This window comes from Equus caballus, chromosome 13 (assembly GCF_041296265.1).
Source record: "Equus caballus isolate H_3958 breed thoroughbred chromosome 13, TB-T2T, whole genome shotgun sequence".
NCBI lineage: Eukaryota > Metazoa > Chordata > Mammalia > Perissodactyla > Equidae > Equus > Equus caballus.
Window position 1 is genome coordinate 53,235,381 of NC_091696.1, and position 24,094 is coordinate 53,259,474.

The 24,094-nt window shown below is 63.2% G+C and overlaps 2 protein-coding genes across 9 annotated transcripts; one reads left to right on the forward strand and one right to left on the reverse strand.

Moving 5' to 3' along the window:
- The first annotated feature begins 369 nt into the window (after positions 1-369).
- LOC100067203 (mesothelin-like protein) lies at positions 370-8,992 on the forward strand. The gene is made up of 16 exons (XM_070231204.1): positions 370-598; positions 1,379-1,464; positions 2,001-2,121; positions 3,108-3,228; positions 4,206-4,291; positions 4,446-4,572; positions 4,652-4,842; positions 5,209-5,299; positions 5,530-5,665; positions 6,039-6,226; positions 6,310-6,465; positions 6,538-6,665; positions 7,296-7,426; positions 7,501-7,595; positions 7,852-8,107; positions 8,576-8,992. The coding sequence occupies exons 2-16, from the start codon at positions 1,449-1,451 to the stop codon at positions 8,815-8,817; spliced, it is 2,085 nt and encodes a 694-aa protein (XP_070087305.1). The 5' UTR covers positions 370-598; positions 1,379-1,448; the 3' UTR covers positions 8,818-8,992.
- Positions 8,993-9,279: 287 nt separating this feature from the next.
- LOC100067178 (mesothelin) lies at positions 9,280-15,533 on the reverse strand. Of its 8 annotated transcripts, none has more exons than XM_070231207.1 (12): positions 15,230-15,315; positions 14,552-14,626; positions 12,529-12,616; positions 11,800-11,843; positions 11,604-11,703; positions 11,126-11,325; positions 10,875-11,030; positions 10,598-10,740; positions 10,394-10,521; positions 9,981-10,075; positions 9,557-9,743; positions 9,280-9,481 (listed from the first exon to the last, which is right to left on the reverse strand). In XM_070231207.1, the coding sequence occupies exons 3-12, from the start codon at positions 12,611-12,613 to the stop codon at positions 9,393-9,395; spliced, it is 1,227 nt and encodes a 408-aa protein (XP_070087308.1). In that variant the 5' UTR covers positions 12,614-12,616; positions 14,552-14,626; positions 15,230-15,315; the 3' UTR covers positions 9,280-9,392. The 8 variants fall into 8 exon arrangements, with proteins under 8 accessions (XP_070087308.1, XP_070087306.1, XP_005599130.1 ...); XM_070231205.1 differs by having other exon boundaries at positions 13,224-14,626; positions 15,230-15,294; XM_005599073.4 differs by lacking the exon at positions 14,552-14,626 and having other exon boundaries at positions 15,230-15,533.
- Positions 15,534-24,094: the final 8,561 nt, after the last annotated feature.

The window sequence follows — 24,094 nt, forward strand, 5'->3', positions numbered from 1 at the left end:
ACCCAGGCGCCACGTGTGCCTAATGTCCCTCCAGGGAACACACATGCATCACACATGCATGTAGATGTGTGCGCTCCCAGGCACACATGAACACACACATGTGCACACACACATCAGCCCACATGGAGAATGCAGACGTGTACGTGTGTGATGCACGCACGACCCTCAGGGCAAGGACACCACCGGGCAGAGCCCCCCAGTGTGGAGCGGTGTGTGCTGGGTAGCCGCCAACCGTGAGCTCAGCCTCCTGCTCCCCCAGGGCTGGGGAGCAGGTGCCTGCTGTGCCTGGGGCCCCAAGAGGCTGACGCAGCAGTGTCACCTGGCACAGCCCCGGCCCTTCCCCTACACGTCTGGCTGGCGGGCATCACTGCAGGAGTGGGTGGCCGGCCGGGCAGGGTGCTGTGTGAGGCATGGAGGCGAGCAGGGACCCCAGCACCCCCAGTCTGCACCACTCTTGTGCCCCACGGCTTGGTTGCCGGGGCTGACATGCTTGGTGGGCTGCGGCTGCTGGTGTTTGCAGCACTTGATATCTGGTCTACCATCCCCCTGCACAGCACGGCCACCGCCGGGCCCGGGAGCAGACAGTCTTCATGCTCAGGTGAGGGGCAGGGGCGGGGGCACAGGCCACCATCAGCTGGATCCACAGGGCTCCAGCTTCGAGTCTGGGCTCTGTGTGGCCCCTGGGGAGGTAGCTGAGCCCCTCGGAGCCTCTGTTCTGCCCCCTACTTGGGACGGTAACCTCCCTGTCCTCCTCCTGGTACCTGCAGTCCGGGGCCCCACAGCCGGACCTGGCCGTCACTCTGTGCGGAGCTGTGCCCAGGGCCGGGCAGGGGGGTCTGGCTCCTGACACGCCTCCACCCCCAGGACCCGAGTCCCCAGGCCTCACAGCTTTGGTCTCTGCCTGGGGGTCTGGGTGTGGGTGGTGCCTCGGGCTGGGTGTGAGGCCAAAGAGGGGCAGGGAGCTGCGTGGGCCACCCAGGTGTGGGGGTGAGGCTGAGGCTGCCCGGGGCCAGGCTGAGGAGCCACCAGGCCTCTCCCCAGCTGCCTGTGGGGCCTCACTGGGACCGCCACCCCCCCTCCTCCATAGCTGCTAGAGATTTGTTCATTGGAGACAACGCAGCCCACGGGTCCCCTGAGCCCCGACCTGTGATAAGAGAGGCCCCGGGATTGGCCCGGCTACCCCTGCGTCAGCTCCTTTTGTTCCAAAGACACATCGTTTGTGGGGTCACGCCCCTCCCCAAAGACGGCAAGGGGTCGCCTGCCCGGCAGAGTGCCCATCCTGTGTGACCCTGGGCGAGGCCTCCCTCTCTGTGCCCTGCAGCCGAGGCAGGCGGGGTAGGTGGTGGGCCAGCCTCGTCACCTCCCATGTCCTCTGCAGCTTGTCCTGGACCCGCCGCCCGTGACCCCGGCAGCTTCCTGCCAGGACGACCCGTGTACACCACACAGGCATGGGCCCCAGAGCCGGTGAGGTGGCTCCCCTTCACGGGAGGGGCACCCTGGGCCCTCTGGGTGGCTCCCACTGCCGGGCTCCTGGGGCAGCACGACCTCCTGCATCATGGCAGACGTGGAGGGTGCTTCCGCTCTCCGGCCACCCCGTCCTGAGGCCTGCACTTGGGGGTCCTGCCCCAGGCTCCCCCCACCCTCTAGGGGTCAGAGAAGGGAAGGGGGGACGGCACAGACAAGGCACCGGGCCCAGGGGTCCTGGCAGGGACAAGGGGAGGCCACGGCTATGAAGGGCTGAGCAACCCAAGGGAAGGTGGCCACCAAGCCCAGTGCCTCTGCTTGGGGTCTCGGGGCTCAGACTCAGGACAGAGCCATGGGGTAGAGGGAGGAGTTTACCCAGGTGACCCCGAGGTCTCCGTGCTGGGGTGGCCACAGGTCCACCCCAGGACACAGGAAGCCCTGGTCAGACCCATGCTGGACACTCCCACACACATGCTCCCCCGGGCAGCACTCAGCCTCACGGGGCCAGCAGTTGCTCACAACCCCTTCTGTTCCAGGTGTCCTGGTGAGCCCGGGCCTCGCCCTCCTGGTGTGGCTCACTGTCCCCTGCTCTGGCCCCCAGGCTGAGGGCTTCTCCCAGGGAGGGCTGGATGCCAGCCGGGCCGACCTGTGGGCCAGGTGAGTGCCAGCCGTTCCTGCCAGCTCTAAGTCCTGCAGCTCATTCCCTGGCTGGGCTGGGGTGGGGACCATCTCTGATGGCCCAGATGTGGCCATGGCAGGGCTGCCAACTCCCAGCTCCAGCCTGTAGGCCTGGCCCCGCCTGCCCAGGTCCGCCTTGCCCCAGATGGCCCAGAGCACCTGGTGCCCTGCATCAGAGTCTCGCCCACATCGCTATCGCAGATGGCTGGGGCGGGGTCCCCCCCGAGACCGCCCCACTGCTCACACTGCTTCCTTCAGCCTGGTGGGTGGTGGCTTCTCATCCTGGGTCCTCCCGGCTTCCTTCCTTCTGCCCCAAGGCTGTGCCGCCCTCTCAGGCCCAAGACTGAGGCGCTCTGTCAAGTCTGTGTACTGTCCGGGGGTCTCGTGCGTGGGCTCAGCCGTCCGACCCTCTCCCAAGGGTTGGCCGTCACTGCTCAGCCATCAGGCTATTGACCAGTCAGGCAGGGCTGGAGGCCTGAGTTGGACCAGCCAGGCCCGGCTAAAGGCCCACGAGACCCTTCCCTGCGCACAGACTTTATTAGACGCACAGCATGAGGAAGGCTCAGGGAGGAGGTGGCCTGGCTGCAGATGACCAGCAGGTGCCCGGGCCAAATCTCCTCCAAACCCTCAGCCATCACCGGGACTGCGGAGCCCACCAGAGCTCAGAGCCGGTGGGGACAGGGCCTCGGGAGGAAGCACAGACCCGGAGTCAGGGCAGCGGCCACACTGAAGTCCCGCTCGTATCTCAGAGCCTGGGACCAACCGGGTGCTCGTGGCAGAAATGCATGGGCGAAAGTGAATGAGTGAATGAGGGCAGCAGGAGGGCCGCCTGTGTCAAGGCCGTGCCAGCCGCACTTGCTGTGTCTCACCCCTCGGTGTAGGGGCATCCAACCTGCACCCCGCATGCAGCAGTCTGGCTGCCCCCCCGCCCTCCACCCCTCACGGCCTGCCTCCTTTCTGCCCAGTGCCAACACCTCCCTCCTGCAAGGGTTCTGGTGCCAGCCAGCCAGGCAGCTGTCCCGGGACCAACTTTCAGCTCTGATCAGGAGGATGGCATCACAGCAGGTCCCCCTCAAAGCCTGGCAGGTAGGCAGCCACGGCTGGCGAGAGCAGGCCAGGGTGTCGAGGGCAAGGGTGGGCTCCCTGGAGAAGGGCCCTGGTGACGGGCAGGCAAGGAGGGCGTCTCCAGCAGAGAACACAGGCCAGCAAGGGCCAGGACCACAGGGCTGCATGCGGAGTGAGCTGGCCTGGAGCACGACAAGGCTGTGCTGGAAATGCTGCGTGCGTTGTCCCTAAGCCAACCCGCCAACTTCACAGCTGCCTAAGAGGTGTCTTAGGTTGACCCCGATATGACTGGAGGTCTGACCCTCTGAGGTCAGTCCTTCCCTCTCTTGGGTGATTCTCCAGAGTGGCCACTTTGGATGGTGTCCAGAACTTTGCCAACTGCCCACAGACCCCGTGCCTTCTCTTCTTGGTGGGGTGAGGGCTTGTCCACCTGGCCAGCGCTGGCCCCTTCCTGCCTCCATCTGGCACATGGTGCCCTCCTTGGAGCGGGTCCTCTGGGCCCCCGGGCTGGATCTTCAGCCTGCTGGCCTCTCCCCAACCTGGGCTACAGGAGGGGCCGGCTGAGCCACCTCGGCCCACAGCTGACCCAAACATCGCCTGCCCCAGAGTTTACAAAAAGGACGGAAGAAAAGCTGTCGTTTTGTCTCATTATAAAATTCGGAGTAAATTCGAAACAACCCCAAAGCAGGCCAAGCCAGACAAGAAGTCTGGGCCGGGGGTGGCGTTGGCATGAGCAGAATCTCAATGGGTTGCTGGGGGTACAAGGGGGGCTGGGGTGGGCGAAGGGCCTGAACCCCGGGAGGGGGGGTGCGGGCGTTCAGGTTGGGTTGACCCTGTTCTGAGGCTGGTTCTGACGTGGAGGTTGAGGCAGGAGGAAGAACACGTAAAGTCCAGGTGACAGAGGGCGGGCAGCTGGAGGAGGGGACGGGGGCTGAAAGGAGGGGGCCAGGCGAGCCCCAGGCTGGACAAGGGAGTGACACGCCACCTGCCCTGCCCAGCTCAGCTGCCTGGCCAACCTGGCCGCCCGGCACAGCCTCCAGGGCGACTTCCCGTTCCACCCGGCCGACCTTCTGCTCTTCTACAAGTGAGTGTCCCCTCCCCACCAGCGTCCGGCCGGCGCAGGCTGAGTGTGTCTCCTCTGGATCCCAGGGACCCCAGCTCCCCAGGGGCGCCTCGAGTCACCCCGCAGGATCCCTGGCTGGCCCCTGCCCTCTCGACAGCCCCCCACCTGCCCACAGCCTGACGCAGGTGAGGGAAGCCGACTGCCAGGCCTTCATCCGCCACGCCGCCCAGGGGGACATGGAGCTGCTGGCCAACCTGCCTGACCAGAGGGCCGCCCTGCGGCACGCAGCCATGGCCTGCCTGGTAGGCCTCGCAGGCTGGTTGGGACCGGACAGATGGACGGACAGTGGGGCCAGGCTGGTACTGACCTGCTGTCCCACAGGGAGGGCCCCGTCCGCAGCTCAGTGCCTCTGACCTGCTGCTCCTCGGGATCCTGGTGTGTGACATGGATGCGTCCAGTATCGTGGCCTCAGACTCTCGGGTACTGCAGAACCTGCAGTGCTGCCCCCGGCTGACCACCACCCAGCAAGCTGCCCTCAACACGCTGCTGGCCAGTGGGAGGACCAGGCTCGGGTAAGCGGGGGCCCCATCCCCTCTGCCCGGGCCTCCCTTCCTTGAGATGAGACAGGAGACAGCCTGGGGTTCTGGCCCAGGAGATCACTGATGTCCACAGCCCTGCTGACCTTCAACCTCTGACTCTAGCTCACAGCCCCACTCTGACCTTGATGCCTTTGGGGCACAGGTTTGGGGGTGCTACCCCCACCTTCTGGGTCCTACAATCCCCCTGCCCAGACACCCGTGCTGGGAGTCTCTGCTGGGCAGGCGAGTGTCCCCAGCAGGGCAGGCCCTGGGAACTGTGCACTAAGGGAGGGGCAGGCGGCTTCCAGGGACTGGGCACTGCTCCAGACCCCAACACAGTGCCCCCTTCCCACACACCAGGCCCCCTAACTCCTGGAACCTGGAAGGGCTGCAGACTCTGGGACGCCTGGCCACCTACATCAGCCCTGGCCTGTGGGTGCAGGTGCAGGAGGTAGGACGGTGCCCTGGGTGGGGGGCGGCGGAGCTGGCCATGGACACGGAGAGGAGCGTCCAGCCGACACTCCACCAGCCCATCCCTGCCTGACGGTCGGCTGTATGACCACCCCAATGCCCGAGTGGTGTCCCCCAGTCACCCCCTAACACAGGGTTTGTCTGTGGGGTGGGAGGAGGGACCAGGTGGCCCCTTTCCGGGTTACGGGATGTCCATGCCCACCATGCCAGGCCGTGGGCCTGGACTTCTTCAGCAGCATGGTGGCTGCATGCCGGGCAGGGCAGCTCAGCCAGCGTGACACCAGGCGCTTCGTCACCGGCTTCCTCGAGGCCAAGGCGGCATCCTCAAGGCCCAAGAGGGGCACAGGTCAGTGTGGCTACCGCGGCCTGGGGACACTGCGTGTCCTCCTGCTCTGGGCTCCTCATCCCGGAATGGGGGCACCTAGACACAGCCTCACCTGCTGCTGGACCTCCTGAGCGTGGCCGAGGAGTCTGTATCCAGCCTTAGGGCGGGGTGAGGGGTGTCAGAGTCCAGTGGGACTAGACTTCAGGGCCAGGGCTGGGCTGGGAGTCGAGGTCAAGGTCAGGGTTGAGTCAGTCTGCTCTGGGTCGAATTCTTAGCTGGGGTTGAAGCTTGGGGAGAGAGTCAAGGAGGGGTCAAGGTTAGGAGTGACGTGGGGCCTGAAGTTAGCTGACCAGGGTCATCAACACCGCCACCCCGCCCCCACCCCCGGCCACAGGGAGACACTGCATCCGTGGCGACATCACGGCGGCCACGCTGCGGGACGACCTCTTCCTGGTCCGCTATGACTGCTCACAGCTCGAGTCCTGCCTGGGCAGCCGCGTGCTCAGAGCCAACCTGGACCCCCTGCTGCAGCACCCGCTCCCCACTGAGTGCCAGCGCGTCGTCAAGGCCAAGCTGGCTCAGGTGCGCCGAGGACCGGGCCGTGGGAGGAGGCGGGTGGGTAGGCGGGTGCCGGGCCGTGTGGCCTGACCCCCCGCCTGCCTCAGATCTACCCGCGCGGCATTCCCGAGGAGCAGCTTCGGCGTATCACCTCGCTGGTCTACCTCTACTCCCGTGCGGAGATCGGCCAGTGGAACATCACGTCCAGAGACACGGTCGTGGCCCTGCTGGCCTCGGACGTGGCCCTGGAGAACCAGACCGAGGTGAGGGCACCGTGGGCGGGTAGGAGGGCGCCCCACTGACCCTGGCCCTGCTAACCCCAGCCCCGTCCCTAGGCCGTCCTGCAGAAGTTCCTGGACCACAATGGCACGGTCACCAGCGCCCTGCTGGTGGCCATTGGGGGCTCCCGTCTCTGCTGGATGAGCCCCGCACAGATCCGGGCCATCCGGCCCTCAGAGTTCCGGTGAGCTGCCCAGCGACCTGCCCGCCCACACTGTGGATTCCCCTCCACTCTCAGCCAGGAGGGTGGGGGAAACTGAGGCTCAGGAAGGGGTCCCAGCCAGGCCACCAGAGTGTGTTGGTTTCCCATGGCTGCCATCACAAAGTACCCCAAACTGAGTGGTTTAAAACAACAGAAATGTATTCTCTCACAGTCTGGAAGCCAGCAGTCTGCAATTAGGGTGTCGCAGGGCTGGAGTCCCCGTGAAACCCTTCCTGCCTCCTCCAGCTTCTGGTGGTGCCAGCAGCCCTTGGCTTGTGGCCACCTCACCCCCATCTCTGCCTCCATCGTCCCACGGCTGTCTCTGCCATGTCTGTGCCCAAATTTCCCCCTTCTGTGACACTAGTCGTTACATCTAGGGCCCACCCTAACTCAGTATGACCTCACCTTAATTCTATTACATCCAAAAACAGGAAAGACCCTATTTCCAAGTAAGGTCTCACTCTGAGGTTTGGGGTGGACGTGAATTTTGGGAGACACAGTTCAGCCCAGTACAGAGGGCAAGAGGGAAGCTGTGGTTCAGGCAGAGCCAGGCCCGGCCAACTGGAGGTCAAGGGGCTCCCAACCTGCCTGTCAGCCTCCCCTACTCCCCAGGCTGGCCGGGGCCCTGGACATCTCCTCCTGCCCTCAGAGCCGGAAGGACGTGCTCTACGCCAAGGCCCGCGAGGCCTTTGGCAGCACCAGGACCACAGCCACCTACTACCACCTCATGCGCCCGTACCTCGGTGAGCCCCCGGCCACGCATGTGGGCGCCCCTCGTCCAGAGCCCCCGCCCCCCTCACCACCGCTCGGCCCCCAGGCGGCGCCCCCCTGGAGGAGCTGCAGCACCTGGCCCAGGAAAACGTCTCCATGGACATCGACACCTTCACCAACCTGAACCCCCGCGTGCTGCAGGTGGGCCCGGGGCTGCCCTGTTGGGGAGCGGGGGGGTGGCCTAGCCAAGCCAGGGCAGCCCTAGGTCATGGGTCCAGGGCCCCAAGCACCCCAAACTCGGAGGTGTGCGGACAGTGTGGGCCCCAGGTCACTTCTCCAGACTGGTTCTGCCGGCTCTGACTCCCCGGTTAGTCACCAACCTGCCGGGTCCTCCCCGAAGCCCACCCCTGTGGACCCCTCCGTCCCTCCCCCCATGGCCCCCTCACTTCTCGCACAGAGCCTGAGTGTGGGCAACGTGACGACGCTGCTGGGCCAGAATGTGGGGGACCTGCAGAAGGCTCGCAGCCACCCCACCATCAGCTCCTGGCTCCGCAGCCTCAACAGCTCAGCCCTCGGCGAGCTGGGCCTGGACACCAACCCCATCGGCCCCACCCGCCCAGCCCGCCTGACCACTGTGACGCCCAACACCACCCCCTGGGCGCCCCATCTGGCCCCCACCTCAGGCCGGCCTGGGAATGACGCTCCTACCTCAGGTACGGCCTGCCCCACCCCACCCTCACCATCACGGGCCATGATCCCCGCCTCTGCTCTGTCTGCCCTGAGCCTTGTGGACCTCAGACTGCGACTAATTCCTTGCTTTGTGCCCAATCTCCTACTCCGTTGACCAACTCTTTTTCCATTTGCCTCCTTGGGTGACATCTGGGTGACATGCTTCACTCTCCACCGCCCACTGAGTTATTGAAGGACAGTCATCTCCTCCAAAACTGGCTGAACAGCAGACAGCGGGATGGGGGGCAGGGGGTGGGGGAAGTTTCGAGATCCTTTTTGGGGCCCAGAGGAGCGGCTGTACATGGGGTCCTCAATGGCCTTCCCCACCACAGGGACGCGGTGAGCCTGGAGCCCAGGGGGAGGGGCTGCTAGGCCCAGCAGGCTGCCAGGACAGCCCTGGGGGTGGCTCCCAGCCAGGACTGACGGGTGCTCCCTCCATGTTCCGCCTACAGGCAGCCCACCAGCCAACCTGGGGTACCTGCCACTTGCTGTGGCCCTGCCCTCCAGCCTCCTGTGGCTGCTGTATCGGGGCGCCTGGACCGTGGCCTCCAAAGACGGCGCTGCCCGGGCACCACATGCAGGAAAATTGGGGCTGGTAGGTGGAGCTGGACCCCTACCCAATATCCCACCTCCCAGGGGCCTGCAGGGCTGGTCCTCAGCCACACCCAGCTCCCAGGACCTGGAGCTGGACTGAGGACCTGCGCCCCAGGAGGAGCTGCAACCACCCCGGGTCACCCGCCCAGCCAGCTGAGGGAGATGCCGCCCCAGCCCTCCAGCCTCCTTCAGGAGGAAGAACTGGGTCTGGGAGGGGCTTCCGTGGCCCTCCCTGACGTTGCCGATTGATTTGAATAAACGACAAGGCGATCTTCCTGCTTGTGTCCCTTTGCTCTGGGCCCAAGGAGGGGCTCAGAGACGCTCTTAGCGTGGAACAGGACTTCCGCCTGCCATCTCCCGGGGCATCAGTGTCACCAGAACCACCTCGAGTGTTGGCCTGGCCTCGGGGGAGGCCCAGGCAGTGGAAACAATGTTGGGAAGGTACCAAGGGCCCCCCTTTCCAAGTACGAACAGGAGGGGCTGCAGCTCAAAGTGCCCGAGTCCAGGGTAACCGCCGTCAGGGCCCTCCCACCCGTCCTCAAAACACCACAGGGCACCTCTGCAGAGGGGGACGCGTCCTCTTTTATTGGGCTCCAGTACCCTCAGGGTCGGACAGAGACAGCTCCAGCCTGCTCCACCACAGGGCGGGGTCCCGGGGCATCCGGAGCCGTGGGCTCAGTTCAGGATCTCAGCCAGGAGCAGAGTCAGGATCATAGTGAGCCCAGGTCCAGGTCCAAGGAGGCGGGGGCCCCCCGAGAGGGCCTCTGCACAGAGAGGGGGCGACTCAGACCCTCCACCTCGCTCTGCCCTGACCCCGCCCACCTGGCCACCCCACCCACCTCGGAAGCTGAGGTCCAGGACCAGGTAGCCGTTGGGGATGCCGCCGCGGAGACCCAGACCCAGACTGTTCAGGTCGTCCTGCGGCTGCCGGAGGATCCAGTCCCGCACGGGGCTGTTGCCCTCCTCAGCCTTCAGGCCCGCCAGGTTCGGACCCAGAAGTTTTTGCACCTCGGCAATGGTCAGCGGCTGCCAGAGGCCCCAGGCGGCCGTCAGGGTCTCCCTGCTCTCCCGTAGGAGGCTGCTGGGCTCCACGGTGCCCAAACCACCCCAAACTTCCTCGGCTCACGACCCTGCCTGGCCTCTCCAGACCTTGGAGCGGGCCGGCTCAAGGGGAGGCCACTCTGGGGACCCGCCCTTCTCCATGGCCCCGCCCATCCACAGGCCCCGCCCCTCCCCGGGGCCCCGCCCTTCGCGTGGCCGCACCAGCACAGCTTCTGTCCGCAGCTTCTTGAAGGTGGCCATGTCCATGTGTATGTTCTGCCGACTAAGGGCCTGCAGGTCCTCGGTGGGGGCTCCACCTGCCCCAGGGGAGAAGAGCCCCCAGTCTCACCCTCTGACCACAGGCTACAAGCAGCCCACTTACTTTTCCCAGATTCCCTCTTCCTAAGGGATTCCTGGGCCCCAGGTGTGCCTGGTGACCACCTGACCCTCTGGGTTGGGGGAGGTAGGAGGCGGGAGGGTCAGAAATCACAGGGGCTCAGCATGCGCTCACTTGGAGGGGGAAAGGGCACGCTGACCGCCCGTCACACCTCCAGCGGGCAGCCCAGTGAGACGAGACCCTGGCAGTGCCGATGGAGGGGCCTGAGCCATTGCCCCCCAGGTCCTCCCCGGCTCACCCAGGTAGGGCTTGATCCTCGCAAAGTACTCAGACCCGCTCATGTTCTGGAAGGCGATACGGGCCTTGGAATAGAGGGCGTCCATCTGAGGTGGGCGGCACGTGTCCAGGTCCTGGGGCCCGGCCGCCCTGGAGAAGCAGCATGGGGCCGGGCAGTGAGCTCAGAGCAGAGCATGCCCGCCACGCCCGCAGACCCCCGACTCACCAAACAACGTTGTGTGGCATGGAGTCCAGCTGCTCGGGACTGAGGAGGCACAAGTAGGTGGGACGGAAGGCAGCCAGTGTGTCCAGGGTGGCCTTGTCCATCTGGCCCCCTCCCACCAGGTAGCGGGCAATCAGGACAGCCACCTGTGGAGGGGGCCACTGAGGTGCCTTAGGCAGGAAAAGACATATCCCCCCACGCCTGTACAACCTCACACTGCATCTCCCCCCCGAGGCCTGCACAACCTCACACCATCTGCGTCCCCCAGGCAGGTGGTCACCTGAGCATCCATTCTGCGCCCCTCGCTGATTTTAAGCAGATATTTCACAATCTCCGGGGATGTCACATTCCACTTGTAGATGTCTTCAGGGGTGACCGCATAGAAGAAGTACCGTAGGCGCCGGATCAGGGACTCGGGGTACCCCTGTGGGTAGAACTGCCGAGGGCGTGACCTCGAGGGCCACAGCGCTGCCTGGCGGCTGGGGAAGGCTGTGGCACAGCGGGCAGGTGGGAACCTGAGGAATGAACTACCTGGTTCAATTTGCATCTAAAAATTTCGAGCTGCTGGTGGGTGAAGGGTATCGCGTTCACTCGGTCCATCTGAGCGTCCAGCAGGGCCGCGTCCACACAGGCCTCCAGTTCCCACTCCTCGTAGAAGACCAGGTTTTCATCCACCACAGTGGCCTTCTGCTCCGGGGGGCAAGCCTTCTGGCTCAGGGCGCAAGCCTTCGCTGCAGGGGCAGGCAGGGGGTCGGCGGAGGTGGGCTTCTCCAGTCAACCCCCTCTTCCTCCCACGCCTGCAGAGAGACCCTAGGCAACGCATGACCCTCTCCAGGCCTCAGTTTACCCACTGGCAAAGTGGGGCAATTCTGTCCACTTTTCAAGGTTGCCACGATCGAATGAGCTGAGCAGCCAGGAAGGGCCACAGGTGGGGGCAGGTGAGACCCCACAAACCCAGCCCCCACCCCCAGATCTCCTGATGCCTGACGGGACTGGGCGCCAAGCTCACTCTTTGTGCTCCGCTGGGCCCTCTGGAGGACGACAGTCAGCTCAGGCTGCTGCCAGGACGGGTCCCGGGTGGGGCGTTGCAGCCAGGGGGTCACGAAGCCCTGAGGACAGAGCAGGGTTGTGGCTGAGCTGCGTGTGGCCCTGCATCCAGGAACCTCACCAGGGGGATTCCTTCCTGTTTCCCCAGAAGCACTTACCAGTCCTGTGTCTGCAGCCTGGGCCCCGGGAGGTGGCAGCCACCCTGCGGGGAGGGGGCACAAGGCTTGAGGGGATGGCCAGGGGCTTCTGGGTGGGCCTGCTGCAGGCCCCTCCCTGCAGGGCAAGGAGGCAGAGTTGCCCCTTCTTGGCCCCCAGCCCTATACAAACCCCACAGGTGTGGAAGCAGAGGATCAGGGACACTGCACCCCGTGGTGTCACAGCCCATGACACGCCATCCCAGGCCAGGAGCCTGCACCCCACCAGGGAGCCCAGGACTCCCACATCCTCCTCCTGGGGCCTTGCCGCTCAGGGCAGCCACACATCCATCCCACCAACACCCTCACTTTGGCCTGAGCCCCCACCACTGCCCCGGCTCAGCCTCCAACCCCAAGGGGCACCATGGTCCAGCAAGGGTGCTGGACACAGTCATCTCTGGGGGCAGAGTCATGGCTGACGGCCTGCACGGGAGTCAGGCACCTGCCAGGGGCTCAGAACACCTGCCCTAGACTCGGGACACCTGCTCAGGACTTAGGGTACCTGCACGGGAGTCGGGCACCTGCCAAGATTCAGGACACCTGCCCAGAGGGGTAGCACTGCCCGCAGCCAGGGGAGGAGGCACGGGACAGGTCAAGCCTTCCCTGAGGTCCTGCCCCCTAAGGACCCTTGGCTGCACCCCCCAAGCTCCCTGGCACTCCAACACTTTGTGGCTGCCCACCCCTGTCACTCACCAAGGCTGAGAAGCAAGAGCAGGAGGCTGCCATGGGTGGGGGTCCCGCAGGACCCCAGGGGGCGTTGAGCAGTCTGCAAGGCCATGATCTGTGGGGGACAGCCACTGTGATGTCCTCACCACTTGGGCAGGACAGAACTCTGTCCCTACTGCTCCCCCCACCCATGCCCCTACCCTAGGCCAGCGCAGGGCCTTGTGGGGCTGCAGGGATCCCAGAGCCCCAAGGGGTCCCAGGTCGAACCTTTTCAGGCCCCTGCAGTAATGTCTGTGTGGCCTCTGGCCCTGATCTCAGAACCAACCAGCCTGCCTGGCCTGTCCCCTCCGGGAAGCCAGCCCCTCCTGCCAGGGGGTGTCGGGTCTGAGTCAGCCCAGCCCACAGCTGGGAGAACCCAGGTGGGCAGCCGGCAGCTGACGCCCGTCCCTGCTCTCCTGCAGGGCAGGGCAGGGCAGGGCAGAAGAGTTTAGTGCAAGGAGGCAGGGCTGCCTCTGGCTCAGCCTAGCCTCAGTTTCCCTATTCACATGAGAGAGACTGAGCAGTTTGGGCTGGGGTTGTGAGGAACCCCCTGGGGTGGTGATGGCCCCCCAACCTGGGGCGTGGCCATCCTCCCCTCTCCACCTTACCACACCCTCGGCCACAGGTGCTGGCTTTGTGCAAACCCAGGGCCCTGCCAGGTGGATGAGGCCAGCAGGACCCACCTGCCCCCCTGCTTTCCCCTCTGAGGTCCCTCCTGAAACAGGCCTGTGATGGTGCCAAAGGGCGAGGCCCCTTCCTGCCCACCGGCACCTTAGGTGGGGTGGTGGGTGGGCATTCTGTGGAGATCCCGTGTGCTTTCTGAAGTGAGATTAGGGGCCTTGCGGGCCAGTGTGGGGTGGGGAGGTGGATGGGGAGCCGCTCCCAGAGGAGGATTGTCCCGGGCTAGGGTGTGGCCTGCAGGAGACCAAACCACCTTCCACACTCTCCCCTCCCAGGGAGGCCCAGGGCAGAGGCCGCCTGTGAGTGGCTGGAGCAGAGCCATCCCCACCCCCAAGCCTTCACCCAGGCCTGTGGGCCCGCCCAGCCACCGGCTTAGAAATGAAGGGGCACTTCACACTTCAGCAACCTCTTCAGCAGGGCAGGGAGCCCGGCCTCAGGGAGTGTCCTGGGAGAGGCAAAGCCCCAGGGCCCCCTACCCCGCCAGGCCGCAGAGCAGACCCCAGACCAGAAAATAAGCAGTGAGTGGGGCCCCCGCTCCTGGGGTGGGTGAGCCCAAGCAAGACCCTCTGCCCCACCCCAGCCCCATGGAACCAGGGACCCAAGCTCCCCAGGTGCTGGCCGCCGTGGGCCCTGGAACCTGCATGTCACCCCCCAGGAAGGCCAGTTTGGAGCCACGGAGGCACTGAGGGCTACAGCTAGAGTGGCCGGGGCTCAACCTGCAGGAGTCATGCCCGTTCCCACGGGTCCAGGCCCGGTACTTGTGTGACATGGAATGGCCCCCAGACAGCGCTGCAGTGGTCTCGCCATGCAAGGCCACTCTGATGCTTCCCTGTTTTAAAATGCCAGGTTAGGGGGTCCCAGCGGGGGCAGGACAGGGAAGGCACAGGGGATGGTCCCATCTCTGACTTTGAGTCCTGCGTGACCAGCATCCACTTGGTTACCTGTCACTCTTTAACCAGCTGCACACTTGCTGAGCACCTACTGCATGCTGGGCCCTGCTCAGATGCTGGCCTATACTGGAGCAAGAAAGATTCAGGCCCTGTCCAGGACCCTGGGGGTGGGGTCTGGCCACAGAGAGGACTGGTTCTGCCTTTCCCCTCCTGCCCCTGCCCTTAGACTCCTTTATTCTCCAGGTGGGGTCTGGGGTCTAAGTGGACCACAAGCTCCTCAGAATGGAGTGTGAAGTAGAGGTGGCTGCGTCCGTGACAGAGGAATGGCCAGCTCCTCCCCCCAGCCCGAGCATCATGAGCTCACACCCCCTGGCAGGGACACAACTGCAGGACACTGGCCAAGGTTCTCTCCTGCCCCACCTGTCCCACCCCAGCCCTACCTCAGTTCCCAAAGTCTGGCCCTCAAGTGATGGACGATGAAGTCAGACCACATTCCCTGCCAACCTCAGGCCTTTCTGTGAGGGCAGGCAGGAAGCAGATTATAGGCTTGAGGTCTTGGATATAGGGCCCTTTAGTCTTCCCCAAGCACAGAGATGCTGTGTGGCCAGCCTGAGGTCACACAGCCTGAGGTCAGGAAGAGCTGGGGCTAGGGCAGATCTGACTCTGAGGGCACCACCCTCTGAGGATAGTGGAGGAGGTGGCGGGGAGGGTGGTTCTCGCTGCTCCCCAAGTCCAGTGGGGACTGGGGAGGGGGCATCCACGGGGAGCAGGGGGCAGGGATTGCCCCACCTCCCCTAAACCTGCTTGTTTGGGGCTGGCCGGGACCCCTCCACCCCAAGGTGGGCCCCAGTACCAGCCTCCGCCTTATCCCTGCTCCCCAGGGCAGCTCGGCTGGAGGTGCTGATGGAGGTGTCCTCGCCCTCACCTCCCGGGCATGCCCTCCCGCACGACCCAGACCCTGACCGGGCCGCTGTCCCCACCCCACACGGATGAGGCCGTGGTCAGCCCCCCGTGAGCCTGGACGCTGGGCTGGTCCCTGGAGACCCCCAGGCCCCTCCCCAGGCTCCGGGCGGGCCCTGCCCACGGTGACTCCGATATTCCAGGGCGATCAACCAAACCTGAGCCTCCTTTGCCTCGGTTTCCCCAGCTGGGAAGTGGGGTGGTCAAGGGGCCGGCCGCCTGTCGTCTGTCAAGGGAAACGAGTGGGGCCTCTCGGGGCAGCTGGGAGCGGCACCAGCTGCTCAGGCCGCAGGAATGTGCGGGCGGAGACCCTGCAGAGGAGCCGCCCGCCCGCCTGGAGGAGGCGGCGCAGGGGCCCAGGGCTGCCCGGGCTGGCCATGGGTGGGGGCTCCGCTGGGCTGGCGTCGTGCACCAGGCGTGCATCGGGCCCCAAGGCCTTGCTTTGTGGGCTCTCAGGCCCCCGATCCTCAGGGGGTGAAACAGGCCAGTGAGGTGGAGCGGCCCAGGTCCCGTGGTGCGGGTCCCCGGCTGGGCCGTGGCAGGGTCTCCACAGGCTGCCGCCAGTTCTTAGGCCAGCGGGTTCTGGGCAGGGGCTGCTCAGCTGGGACGTGACTCCCGGGAGCCTTGGCCACAGTGTGGCTTCTTTTGATCGAGTTCTGGGCTCACGGCAGCTCGGCATGGACATCACCGTGGCAGGACGTGGTCGGTGAGGGCTACAGCAGCCCAGGGGTCAGAGGAGGCAAATCCAGCCCGGGGTGGCTCCAGCAAGCACACAGCACTGCCCCCCGTGATGGTGAGGCCAGTGGGAACCCACCTGCCCCGGGCATCACCTGTCTCCAGGTGGGGGTGGGGGCCACCTTCCTGCTGCTGTGGCCGCTGGCCAGGAGGGGTGGACAATGTGCATCTCTGCCCTAGCTGGATGCCAGTGTCTCCACGCCGATTCCTGACTTTGGCCCACAGCCTTTGAGGTGCGGCCTTGAAGCCAGAGTCCCCGGCGGCTCCCTCACTCCCCCCCAACCTCTCCGATGGTTTTGTGAGCAGGAATTCCCAGTGTGGAACCTGGCTCTGCATTGCACACCGGAAAGGTTTCTGTTTGCCAAACTGATTACGTACAGCTGCCCCGTCTCTGACCTTCCACAGGCTGGGTCTTCTGTTATACGCAGTCAAACCAAATGCTAGTTAATACAGAATTCAGCAAGGCTGCTCAGTACAAGAATCAACTTACAGAAGCCAGCTGAGGAGTGAGGGCCATAAAGAAAATGCCATCTGGGGGCTGGCCCGGTGGCACAGTGGTTAAGTTTGCACGTTCCACTTCGGCGGCATGGGGTCCCCCGGTTCGGATCCCGGGTGCGGACATGGCACCGCTCATCAAGCCATGTTGTGGCAGGCGTCCCACATATTAAAGTAGAGGAAGACGGGCATGGATGTTAGCTCAGGACCAGTCTTCCTCAGCAAAAAGAGGAGGATTGGTGGCAGATGTTAGCTCAGGGCTAATCTTACTCAAAAAAAAAAAAAAAGTCCCGTCCACAGATAACAATTGAAAAATTCCTGACAAAATGTAGAAAACCAATTCCCTGAGGGCCCCGGGGAGTGAATGAAAGTCGGCAGATTCTGGAGGGGAATCGACACTCGAGGGAAGACCCCGGCATGGATAGGGTTTCCCTTTGTCTGTGTGGCTTTGCCCAGAAGGCAGCTGGCCACGTGGCCACCGAGGCTGGAGTGCTCAGACTCCAGCCAAAATTCCACCATCTTTCGGCCTGAAGGAGCCAGAGGAAGGAGCCCAGGACAACCAGACACCAGAGAATGAGGGGTGAACTCTGGAAAGGAGAGAGCCAGAGGAGGGGCCGCCAGAGTCTCTGTGTGAACTCTACTCAAGTCTCTGGCTGACCGCTGAGTCATGTGTGCAGGGCAGATCGGGAACAGCTCGGGCGAAGAGGAAAAAGTAGCTAGGACTGACCTCTGCCCACCTTGGGGGTGGCAGAGTTCACAGTTCAGCTCTAACCAAGTTCATTGCCCACATCGACAGTCTTCATAGGAATAAAAAGAATGCAGCATCTATATGAGATAATAGTCGTAATGTTCATGATAAAATCCAAAACTACTCGGCATAGGGAGAGCCGGGAAATGGTGCCCCAGTCTCAAGGGAAAAGAACGGACTGAGGCCAGCGTCACGACGAGTCAATTATGAGAACTGTCAGACAAGGATTTTAAAGCAGCTATTGCAACTATAGGCAACGAGGTAATGGGAAATAGGCTCTCATGAATGGAGAGGCAGGAAAAATGAAAATAAAAAAGGAACCAGGGGCCGGCCCTGTGGCCGAGTGGTTAATTTCACGCGCTCCCTTTGGGGGCCCAGGGTTTCACTGGTTCAGATCCTGGGCATGGACATGGCACTGCTCACCAGGCCATGCTGAGGCGGCATCCCATATGCCACAACTAGAAGGACCCACAACTAAAATATACAACTATGTACTGGGGAGATTTGGGGAGGACAAAAAGCAGAAAAAAAAGAAAAGAAAAGATTGGCAACAGTTGTTAGCTCAGGTGCAAATCTTTTTTTTTTTTTGAAAAAAGGAACCAAATAGGAAATTTTAGAAATGAAAAATACAAAATCTGGAATTAAAAAAAATTCACTGGATGAGCTTAATCACAGGATTAATTCCTTCCATTTGAGGGCTAAGTGGAGCTCCTCAGCTGCACAGTTAAATTATTTTGAAACGTGGAAATTTCCTTTGTGCGTCGAGGGACTGCAGTTCGAGCTCAGAAGAGCCAGTCGCTCGCAGACGTGTGGGAAGGCAGCACTCGCTTCTTGTTATTTTTTTTTTCTTCTTCTCCCCGAAGCCCCCCCCCCCCCGATATATAGTGTATATTCTAGTTGTGCGTGCCTCTGGTTGTGGCGTGTGGGACGCCACCTCAGCATGGCCTGACAAGCAGTGCCACATCCGCGCCCAGGATCCAAACCAGTGAAACCCCCGGGCCGCTGAAGCAGAGCGCAGGAACTTAACCACTCGGCCATGGGGCCAGCCCCTGACTTCTTGTTTTAACTTTGACAGCCCAGGAAGGGTGTGAGGCCCGTTGCTTGTGACTCACGTAACGTTTGTGGTAGTGAAACTGACGGTAACGCGCTGTTTCGCACGTCAGTGCTGTCTTCCCTTCCAATTCTAAATTGACTTCATTACGACACATGATCAAGTCTGAAGCAAAAGGTAAATTCCAGAGCGATTTGGTGCAGTGGCTGTGACACCCGGTGCGGGCTCTGACTCCTGAACCACGCCACTTCTTCAGAGAGTTCACCCACCACAGCGAATTCCTGCAGCTGAGGCCCGGCTTCGAGGGGATGAGTGGGGCCCCTTCCCACCCCCCAGAACTGGCCAGACCCGCTTGGTGGCTGGGGTGCTTCCTCCTGCGGCTCTGTGCCCCAGGCATTGGGGACTGCAGCCATCAGTGAAATAGTCAAGCTGGCCGAGGCGGACGTGTGGGCACCGCCTGTCCAAGTGTTACAGGCTCTTAACATCAGCCCTGATATCAGTTCCCCACATTGAACACAGCGTATATGGGGTTAAAACTAAAACCCACCACCCCCTTTCCTGCTTCTCTAGCTCCACTCATATGTAAATACCTGTTTCTTTAATGGGAGTTACAAATTGTGAAAAGCCCAGGTGGCCTGGAGTTGGAGGCACACTAAAGTTTAGCTAATCCTGTGTCCTTGAGTTTGCCAGGAAAGCCGCTGTCTCAAGAATACCAAGGAGCAGGGGTTTCCCAGACCTCAACTCCTCACTCCCGGCGCTCCCTCAAATCCGCCTCAAACAGGAAGACGAGACAACAGCGAAGGACGCCCACCCGCCATCCTCCTATCTCACCCTCCCCCCGCCTGGCTGCAAGCAGCCTCTCAAGACCAAACGCAGGCTGGTGGGAAAGCACCGAGCTGCACAAGCTACATGTTCCCCCCTCCCCTACCCAAAACCCCAAATAAAAATCCCTACCCATTCCTCATCGGGGAGCTAGCAATTTTTGAGGCATGAGCCCTTGCTTTGCTCCCTGTGCCTGGCATAGTAACAACCTTTCCTCTTCCACTCAAGACTCTGTTCTCGTTATTTGGATTGGCATCAGGTTCAGAGACCGAACTTTCGGTTACACAAGGGTTGGTGTGGCCACAGCTATTCCGCAGGCCCAGGGACGGCCCCCACCCCACTGAGCCTGACCTTTGCCCACAGTTGGAGGTGACAGTCCTGCTCATGGCCACCCAGCTAGGGAGCTGCTCGTCCTTTCAGGCATTCTAGGGGTGCCCGCAGAGGCCACGACTGAGGCCACCAGCATCAGCTGTGCTTGATGCTGTCCAGCGCTGTGGGACTTCTTGGACACGGTGGCTGGCCAGGTGGGCTGCAGCAGGCTGGAATGACATCCTGGGGGGTGGTCTGCTCCCCTGGGCCCTGCTCAGCCCTCCCCACTGCCACCTCCCAGGGGGCCGCATCACCGTTCTGGAGGCCGTGTTCCATCACCCAGGCTGGAGCTCCTCACCGTGGCCACCACTGAGCTCAGGGCCTGGTTCCGAGGGCCACTGACCCTCCTCCTGGCCTCAGTGACCCCTGCCCTGCTCACCAGCTGCTCCTGGCTGGATACCATGTGCATCCCCCCAACAGGGGCAGGGCTGTGGCCAGGGGTGGGGGACACAGGCCAGGTCCCAGGGTGGGCACAGGCTGGGCAGGAGCAGCTGTGAGGCCCAGTGGAGCCTGTGTGTGTCCCTGCTGACCCCCTAGTGCTAGAGTGGCCTGCTGGGCTCTCGGACCCTCACCCCAACCACTCCCCTCTCACAGCGTGACTGTCCTCCACGTGGCCTTCAACGGCTTCTCAGAGGAGCAGAGGAGACATGCACGGCTGGCTCCCGGGGCCCAGCACACCTCCAGCACAGCGTGGCCACAACGAGGGGGCACAGTCCTGGGGCTGACCCCCATCCAGCTGGCTGTGCACCCGGGTATGCTGGCTGAGGAGGGGCCCAGCCCTGCCCAGACACTCCTCGGTGCCCTGGCCTGATCCCAGACATGCTGGTGCCCACAAATGGCTGTCCTGAGTTGGGGCTGGTGGGCGGGACTGCCATTGGCCCAGCTGACCCCTGTTCTGCAGGCCCAGCTACCCAGAGCTGCCGTGGCTGCCTCCTACTGGACCTCTCCCCGTCCCAGAGGGCCCAGCCTCCTGGGGGGTCCAGGCTAGCCTGCAGCCCTTCCTGCTGGCTGTGAACTGTGCTGTCCTGGCCCAGATCTCAGCCGACATCTCCTGCAACACGTTCGGGCACATGAAGGAGTGGGTGGGCATGGGTGGCCCTGGCGCTGGGTCTGGGGTGCCTGGGCAGTGACCCCCGCAGGCACCCCGACCCCAGAGTGAGGGGCTGTAGCAAGGTCTTCCAGCTGCTCCACTGAGGCCAGGGCACAGAGGTGGCACACCCAGCCCCTCCCACTCTGCCCCTCCCTGGGCCCGGTTGTGCCTCCCCAACCCCACATGGCTGGTCCGCCTTAAGCCTCCTCGCCACCAAAAAGACCTTACCTCACTCCAGACAGCCTCCGAGGGTGTGTGGCCAGGCTGTGGCAGGGCTGACCCTGGTGGCCCTCGGAGGCTGACTGCTTCCCCAGCATTCTCCAGCTCCCGGCATGTCTCGACCTCCGGGAGAATGCATGCCACGCACATGCATGAACACGCCTGCCCTGCTGCCTCAATCACCTCCTGCATCAGGATCATCCAGGTTGGGGTGCCGAGGACCCCAGGTGCGTGGGGAGGTCAGAGCTAGAAAGCAGGAGCTGACCCTGGAGGTGTGTCAGGGTGGCCCAAAGTGGGAGGTGGCCTGAGGTGGCTTCCTCCACCCCCATCATGGAAGAGAAACCGAGGCCAGAGATGGGGAGATGAGCCAGGACCTCAGGGGACTCGGGGCCAGAGCCCTGGGAGGACGCCACCCCGAGTGCACGTGGGGGACCCTGCTGGGAACCTCTGTCCTGCAGCGTGGCTCCGTGTCCCCCTGCCCACACCAAGCAGACGACTTCCTCCTCGAGAGTTCCCAGAGCCCCAGCACGAGAAAGACCTCCTCTCCCGTTGGGTGTGGGGGACCCCCCAGCCGACCCCCAGCTGTTGCAGCCTATGCTGGCTGAGTTGGGGGCTGGCCCCAAAGGAGACTGTCACCGGAGGAGAGAAAGCAGCCTGGGGCGGGGTCTCCTGGGGAGGGCCCAGGATCTCACACGCTGGGAGCTCCCCAGGCCCTGCTGCTGGGCCCCAAACACACACTTTCTGGGGTGACCCTCTCACGGGCAGCGGGCCAGACCTGACCCGCTGAAACCATGTGGGAACCAGCCAGGCTTTCTGTGGCCAAGTGGCTCCGAGGTTCCTGAGCCTGAGTGGAAGCCCTGGGGCTGGGGGCTCCCATGGGGACCCCTGCCCCATCTAGCAGCCCCCTACTCTGCCACCAGGCACACACGTCCTCAGACACCCCCGATGGCCCCCTGATGACTTGAGGAGCTGAGAACAAAGAGTGGGTGCAGGGCACCTCAGGGGGCCTGGCAGGCCCGGCCTTGACACTCCAACGCAGGGCGAACAGCCCCTCAAACCAGGGGCAAACCTGCCCTCCCACAACCCCAACAGGCCGGTGGGTCAGCAGACCCCCTGGAGGTTGGTGCTGCTTTGTTTTTTTCAAAGACTGGCACCTGAGCTAACAGCTGTTGCCAATCTTCTTTCCTTTTTTCTTCTTCTCCCCAAATCCCCCCAGGACACAGTTGTATATTCTAGTTGAAGGTCCTTCTAGTTGTGGCATGTGGAATGCCACCTCAGCATGGCCTGATGAGCGGTGCCAGGTCCGCACCCAGGATCTAAACTGGTGAAACCCTGGGCCACTGAAGCAGAGTGAGTGAATTTAGCCGCTCGGCCACAGGGCAGCCCCTGGTGCTACCTTTTGCTGGCCTCGGCCCTCCTTCCCACTCCGGCCCGAGGCCGCCCCAGGTGGAACAGCTCTGCCCCACCCCCCGCCCCCCCCTTTCTGGCTCTCTCCCTCCACACCTGCTTAGGCAAAGGAAGGGCTTCTCCTCTCAGCCTGCCCAGTGGTGCTGCTGGCCCACTGTCCCTGCAGAGATGTGGCCCGGGTCCCCTGCGGGGGCCTCGCAGGGCCTGTGGATGGGTGCACAGCCCTCCTGACCTCCCAAGGATCTGAGTGTCACTGCAGGGCGAGGCCCTCTCTGTGACCAGCTCCTGCGGCTTCTTGTAGCCCCCGCACTGGCAGGCACAGAGGGAAGACCCCTGAAAGGCCGCCCGCCCTCGCTTTCCCCCTCCACCCCCGACACCCCTGCTCTCTGGCCCCTAGCCCTGCGCCCGCCCAGCCGGTCCTCAAGGAGGGGTGAGGGCAGGCCTCCTCATTAGCCACTAATTGCGGCATGCACCTGGGCCTCCCAGGGCAACAGCCAGGGTTACACCTGTTGACAAGATGTGGCAGCCCAGGGGGAAGACGCCTTGTGTTGATTATGTCGCTAATGATGCGCTCATTGCCCAGGTCATTCCCCTCAACAATGAAACACTGCGTCTGCTCGGCCCAGGGGTGCGAGTCTTGCTTCACAAAGAGCCCAGGGTGTGCCTGGGGGTGGGGAGGCCTGGTGGGCTCGGGTGGGGACACCTCAGGAACCGGGGAGCATCTGGATCTGAGCGCCCGCCTGTTTTCCTACAAAGGGCTGCTTTCTCTCTCAGATTCTGAGAGCAAGAGGCCCAGGGACCCCAGACCCACCCCACGCGGGGCTTTTCTCACCCTCCCTCCCTGCGCCCTGGCACTCAGAGCCTGGAGAACCCTAGGAGGGCAGTGCAAGGGTCTGTGGGGACAGCCCCGAGGCTGTGACCTCATGTCCACCCAGATGTGCTGATCAGCCCCAGATCTCCTGAGCATGAAGACCCTCACGTAGTAAGGAGACCCCTGGTTGGTCACCCACGGTAACAAAATGGTCCCCAGTTTACAACAAGCATAGGGCAGGTTTAGAAGGCAGGGCCACTTGGTTGGGTGGGCGACTGGCCCTGTACTCGAATGTCTGCCTGAGCCAGGCTCCTGGGAGGCCTGTCCCCTGTTCTACATGACTGTGGCCCCCGGCAGGGGCCCGCGGATCCAGCCCCCTCCCCGCTCCTCCCACCCGGCAGCGCCTGGGCCCCCAAACTTAACACGGGGCGGGTGGCTCTCACAGGTGACCTGTCCCCACCCCTGTGTCTGAGGGGGGCGTATTGGTGGGTCCTGTGGGCCACGCAGACCACAGCCATGCAGGGCGTGGGGAGCAAACCCCACTTTTCTGCAGTTTCCTGGGGGCCTCCATCCACGACGCATAGGAGACTGCGGCAGACGTCCTGTGGTCACATGTTCAGGGAAATTAAAATTGATTCTGGAAGACACAGCTGTTCTCCCACCTGTCACTTGTCCCCACCCTGGGTCGTCTATCCCCCCTGCACACAGGCTGTCTGCCCCCAAAAGACACCTGCTGGCCCCACCCTGCTCTGCAGCTCAGCCATGGGGCTCGCAGCCCTCAGGGATGGCCTGGGCTGCATCCCCACCATCCCACCCATCCCCCAGGGCCGGCCCAGCCTGTGTGGGCCACACCCTGCTGAGATGCATCCCGATACACAGTCGTCCTCCAGCCCAAGGGTTCTACAAAGACTCGGACATGTGGGCTGTGCTGGGCTGAATGGTGCCTCCCAAATATGTCCACTGGACCCTGTGGATGGGACCTTATTTGGGAAAAGAGTCTTTGTGGATGTAGTTGACTTAAAGATCTCAAGAGGAGATCATCCTGGATTAGAGTGGGCCCTAAATCCAATAACAAGTGTCCTTATAAGAGAGGGGAGAAGATACACAGGGAGGAGACCGTGTGACAATGGAGCAGAAGCTGGAGTGACACTGCCCCAAGCCCAGGACCGCCTGGAGCCCCCAGAAGCTGGACGAGGTGGGAAAGATCCTGCCTTGGAGCTTTTGGAGGGAGCACAGGCTTGCAACACCTTGCTTTAGGATTTCTAGCCTCCAGAAC